Consider the following 6,290-nt stretch of genomic DNA (forward strand, 5'->3'; position numbering starts at 1 on the left):
GTGTTAAGAATCCCTTTGAGAGATCAAATTCTGTAACTGACATAGTATTGTCGACTATTTTAAAGCCAAGAGTTTAGATACCAGAGAATTAAGATTATCACAAATTTTCATCTCTGAGTATAATACATCAAAGAGCTGGTGACCCAGATGCCACCTTGATTAAATAATATTATTATTCAGTAGCATTTATGGATGCCTAGCATTCACTATAGTATTAGAAACGTACAGAAACAACAGTCCTCCAAAATGGATGATGCCATGAAGCTTTTGCTGTCCACCCCCTATAAGCAAAACACTTTCCAAAGTCTTTTCCATCATGTGGCACCTCGTTACTGACCACTTAACTGCTGGTAGCACTGGGATGCAGTGGTTTGACTCTTGCTAGTCTGGAGAGGCCGAGTCTAAGACAGTGAGTAGGTGATTTAACTGAAACATGTTTCATAGAGTTATTACTGCTTCCTGATGCAGCTGAAAATAATTTTAAAACAAAAAGAAGGTGCAAGAAGTTAAGAGGGAGGGAAATAATCATAAAACTCTTGTCTTTTTATAGTTTTCACAGCAGAACAAAAAAGTATTCTAAAGACACTGCAAAAAGGTCTGAACAACATACAAGAGAAGCGCGCTGGGAGCCAATGCAGCAGGTATGGTGCAGTTTCAAGTAACCAGTAACACACTGGATCAACATTGGGCAAGCACATAAAACCTGTGCCCAGTGTACTGACTCTATAAAGAATCAAACAATTGAACACAATTCCAAGTGGGAAAAAGAGACTTGAGAGAAAGGAGACAAACAGAAAGAAACGTGTACAGAAAAGAAGAGGCAGGAGTCAGCAGCAGCATGCTCAAACACCTTAAGAAAAGCAAGCTTCTAAGCATTTGCTTTACTAAAGCAGTTAAAACGCTCCCAACGTTCTTCTATTATTATTTATCTAATAATGCAGCAAGTGCCACAGATAAAGAAAGCTCTTACTAACAGAGAAATGGACACAAGACAATTGCTTAAGATTTGATCTACATTCTGGAAAATATTTTATTAACCTCCTCACATAAGCATTTAAGGATAATGCTGTAAGATGAAAAGAAGCACAGAGGTAGCTTTCCTTTCCCTCCCCCCCCTCCCCCTCCTTTTTTTTATTTTTTAATCTAAGGTCTAAAGAATACCTTTCCTTACAAGAGGGCAGTAATTTTTCTGAAATACTGCCTACTGGTTTGTTTGCTTTTAGAAGAGATTCCTAAAAACTTAAGTCAATTATCTATATATTCATAGTTTCAATCTTACAGGTACCTGGTGGTATCCATTTAGGCTTCTTGTCTGTTACAGGACTTGATGTATGCAAAGGCTTCCCAGCTGGTTCTGAAGAACTGAACATCATCTTTTCTGTTGGTTCAGATTTCTGTTCCATTATCCGTGAAGGAGAAACTATAGGTGATACTTAATTGGAAAATAAAAGCAACCTCAGAAAGATACTCTTTAGCAGAAGATGACAGATCATTGTACAGCACAAACTCTGCATTGAGTGAAATAATGAGCATGTTACTAGATTGACACATCTTTAACAGCATATATTTATACAGTCAGTCCTGTTATACTCTGGAATTTCAGTTCTGGTTTGAAAATCAGCAGTGTAACAATTTCTTCTTGAGGATCTAGCAGAAATCAAATTTCTAAGAGGGAAGGTGCTTCCTTCAGCTACACAAAGCAAACCATTCCTTGTCATAACTAAAACTAATTTTCAACTAAATTACATGTTGTAAACTCAGGCCTGAAATTAAAACACATTACCAAGGCAGATACAAGATTAGCACCATGATAAGAATTTTCTTAAGCTATTGTGTTGGAAACACAGTGAACAATTAACTCTGAAGGGCACACATATTAATGTTTTTCACCAGTGGTTAGTAGAACTAGAATTGTTTAGCTAGCCTTGAATTAAAAATTCATAAGTGCAACTGCAAGAGGAGGCTCTGAGATTATAATTAAAAAAAAAAATCCTCAGATCAGTCATTGTTAATTTAACCTCTTCTTAAAAGCTAGTTATATAAAAAGAAATTAACTCTGTCCATTCACTTTTGTCTGTTTTTTTTGTAAGGAGTGTTAGTTTACTATAAAGTGGTTTTTCTTTCAGGATTTTTTTCTACTCTCCTCCCTTTCCTCTGCATATAGACATTTTCATCATAAGCCTGCACAGTCAGTTTGTCAGCCAAACTTATCTATTCCTTCAGTGAAAATAAAAGGAACTTTTATTATAAAGAAGTCTATTTCAAATTCATATTACAAACTTACCTGTAGTATTAATCTTGGATTTGGGAGTCGTCTTCTCTCTTTCAGCTTGCATCTTTTGTTTGGTTTTCTTTTTATTTCCTTTGGCTTTCTTTTTTTCCAGAGCAAAGTCTTCATCATCACCTTCACTATAATCTGAATCTTCTTCTGACTCCTCACCTACAGCAAGGAAAATGGATGCAATGTCTTTACAGGAAATACAATTTACTACTACTCCAGGGTCTTCTAATCACATTCTGGACTTGAAGAACCAGGATATCTTAAGGATATAGTAAAACAAATTTTCATGTATTGATAAGAAATGGCCTCCATAAAACATTCTGTATTTACAGAATTCTTGCTCTGTACTTTAATAAAGGAACACCTTGGTATCAAGTGCATACAGTAATGATTTTAACAGTACAATTACCAATATTCCATGTGTGCAAGATGAAAAGGTTAAAATTATCTGTCAGGGCTTCTGATATTCATAGTCATGACTATTTAAAGTGGAAAACCACTATGTCTAATTTCAGCTGTAAGAAAGATTTTATAGATCTATTATTAAAAAACCCCAGACATTAGCAAATCTTAAAAATAGTTTGCTATCAACAGGAATATCTGGATTATCCCTCTGATATTTCATTAAGGATTCTAGAAATATTTTACAACAAACCCCGCAGTAGGAATGAAACAGACACATTAACCACTGGGGAATGAAGAAGAGATGTCTATCATACTCTGCAGGCCTTCAACACTAGGATGCTACCAGAAGCAGAGTATGAGGCCAGGCTGACCTCTGATCGGATGCAACATGGTTTTCTGAGTTGAGAGAGGGAGGAAGGAAACAAGGGAGGCGCTACTTATTTTTTTACATAAGCTTAAACAAAGCCAATACTGAAAGCCCTAACATCCAACACTACTCTAGAGTTACTGTTTTGATGCAAACCCCAGACATCAACTGGAAAAATGAAGAGAGGCTCTTTAAAGAGAAAGAGCTTCCCTGGATAAAGAGTGTAGAAGAAATTTGTTCTGACACACTGCAACACATGCAGGGAAGCAGTATAATTTTTGCCAGTTTGGGAAATGTGCATGAATAAGCCCAACGTTTAGATTTAGTGTCAAAGTGCAACAGAGATGCCAGTAATATTAAAAGATAACGCTTCAGTAAGGGAGGGGAGGGAAATACAGTAGAAGCATTAAGCATTTCAGTGAAAATATAAACTAAATGTAAGTCATCACATTCAAAGCCCATCTAAGGAGAGGGTTTTTACAGAGAACAACTTACTGGGTACAGACTCTGGCTCAGAGTCAGTAGCATGGTCTCCGTCATCACTGTCAATGGTTAGGACCTTCTGATGTGCTGGAACTTTAGATGCTGCTGTCCTTCGCCTACAGTCATCCCTAGATAGGTCATCATCCATAACCTGATTGAGACCTAGAAAACAGAAGGTGCTCTAATTATTACAAATTCACAGTAAATCTATTATCCTGCTCAAAAAGAAGCAAGTATTTGAGTCTCCAGAATCACCTTTTGTGATTTTGAAGTACACTATACCAAAGCATATCATCTGCACTTGTTTTCATGTGATTCTCATTTTACTCTTTCAACTGACCAAACTGTACTTTCTGGTTGTGAAAGTTACCAATATTTATCTGCAATCAGGCTAACAAAAGGACTGTGTTGGGTTGGGGGTAGGGGGGGAGGCATTGTTGGTAATGGGAAAGGGGACTATAGTGACGGCCTCTGTGAGAAGCTTCGAGAAGCTCCCCTGGCTCCAAAGCAGACCCACCTCCAGCCCAGGCTGAGAATCAGCGATACGGAAACCCCTCTTCGAATCCGCTCTTATCAGGGGAAGAACTGGTTTGGCAAGGAAGGAGAGAGACATCAGGAGACCATGGTACGAACAAAAGACCATCCATGACATGAGGGGAGAGGCAGAGGGGAGGTGAGACAAACTACAGACACTCAGGTCAGAAAGGAGAAGAGTGGGGGGGAGGTAAATGGAATCCCCTGCAGCCCATGGAGGTTAATGGCAGAGCAGATACCCACTCCTAGCCCATGGAGGACCCCATGCCAGAGTGGGAGGCTGTACCCAACGCCAGCTGTGACTACACTGAGAGCTCGTGACAGAGCAAGAAGACCCCAGAGAGGTTCACATCAGAGCTGAGGGAGGAGGTGTGACAGACCAGAGACCCAACTGCAGCTCCTGGACTGAGCAACTGCAACCCCCATTCCCTGTCCACCTCTGCTGCTGGTGGGGAGAAGGGAGGGGTGGGGAGAAGGTGTTTTAAGATGTGGTTGTTATGTCTCACTATCCTACTCTGATTGGTAACGAATTAAATTGATTTTTCTTCCCCAAGTTGAGTCTCTTTTGCCAGTGATCATAATTAGTGAGTGAGTCTTCCCTGTCCTCATTTTCAATGCACGAGCCCTTTGTTGTGTTTCTCTCCCCATCTCACTGGGTGGAGGGAGAGCGAGTGAAGAACCACATGGTCTGAGCTGAGGCCGAAACCACATCAAGGACAGAAGACCAAAAATAAAACTGGAAAAAACTGAAAAAGTTTCCAATGGCACAGCAAATGTTTTGGTCACATTTATTTGATGGTTAGGCATTATGGACCCATTAAGGAGTGGAGGGTAAGTGTAGCTTCTTGAAGAAGTAAATAAACTCAGCATCTAAAAACATCACATGTCTGTTGCTTTTTCCAACTAACTTTCAGTGAGCTGAAACAATCTCCTTCAGCAATGCAGAGGTTTTCCCATTTTACACCTGGGAACAAATTTTTAATGAAAAAATTAATGCATCCTTCATCCTTTAGTCTTTATTTCCATGTAAGTGAGAAAAAGAAACCAATGGAAACAGAGATAAGCTACTTAAATGTATCTTGGAATACTATTTCTAAAAAGACAGTATGAAAACAACTCACCTAAAAGATCACTGTCTACACTGCAGTTGGAAAAAAGGGGTCTCCTGTGTACATCTTCGGATTCAATATTCTTACCTGTTTTAGGATCCAGAAAAAAACCAAACAATAATATAGAAAATTAGTTTTCAAAAACTGTACTACAAAAAGTCAAGATATTAAGAATTTAAATAGCTAACATTTTTATCTGTCTCTAATCAAACTGTATGTTTGGAAGATCTTTTATAGAAGAGTTTTCTTCCTCACAGAATAAAACATGAACATAGTAAGACAGGCACTACCTCAAAATTCTCATCTTCTTATCATGACATATTGAAATAAAACATGACTTTCAACCTACTTCACTGTAAAATACATTAAGTCATGGTCAAACTCACTACATATAAATAAAGAGTGTTGCATTGAACTGTAAAATAACCTTGTTCTTCTGAATTTTGCACCTCAAGGATACGCGCAGATTTTTCTTTGACGGATAAGGCTAAGGCAACTTCCAAATCTCTTTGATAAAGTTTGTCATCCAAGGATATCCTGGGAAAAAAAATACCAAGCATGCTAAATAATAAAACAGTTACATGAGTGTTATAGATCTATTTCTGACTCACTGAGCTTTTTAAAATTCAAATACTTGTAAAGAGATTAATATTTCAATATATACTTATAGCATATCATATTATGGATATTACTTCCTGAAAAGATTTAGACAAAGTATACCTTAATATTTAAAGCACACTATACTTAAAAGTATTATGATTGCATAATATTGTGTGTGTGTGTGTATATATATACACACACACATGAGCTACATCACAGAAAAAGGAGATTACATTTTTTAAATACCACACCAAAGTAAAATATTCACATGCAACTTTGCCACCAAAATAATCATGTTTGTTTTTTCATTGACATCATTGTGTATATATATATACACATGAACTAAATCACAGAAAAAGGAGATTATATATTTTTAAATACCACACTGAAGTACAATATTCACATGCAACTTTGCCACCAAAATAAGAGCTACATCACAGAAAAAGGAGATTACATTTTTTAAATACCACACCAAAGTAAAATATTCACATGCAACTTTGCCACCAAAATA

At 37.4% G+C, this 6,290-nt stretch overlaps 1 protein-coding gene across 1 annotated transcript; it reads right to left on the reverse strand.

The window, feature by feature from the left end:
- Window positions 1–340: 340 nt before the first annotated feature.
- RAD51AP1 (RAD51 associated protein 1) lies at window positions 341–5,716 on the reverse strand (the record flags this gene model as incomplete). The annotated part of the gene is made up of 6 exons (XM_010168085.1): window positions 341–468; window positions 1,286–1,432; window positions 2,285–2,440; window positions 3,549–3,698; window positions 5,192–5,266; window positions 5,607–5,716. Coding segments are annotated over 6 exons (766 nt in total), but the record flags the coding sequence as incomplete, so codon positions are not given.
- Window positions 5,717–6,290: the final 574 nt, after the last annotated feature.

This window comes from Antrostomus carolinensis, unplaced genomic scaffold (assembly GCF_000700745.2).
Source record: "Antrostomus carolinensis isolate BGI_N321 unplaced genomic scaffold, ASM70074v2 scaffold7965, whole genome shotgun sequence".
Lineage (NCBI taxonomy): Eukaryota > Metazoa > Chordata > Aves > Caprimulgiformes > Caprimulgidae > Antrostomus > Antrostomus carolinensis.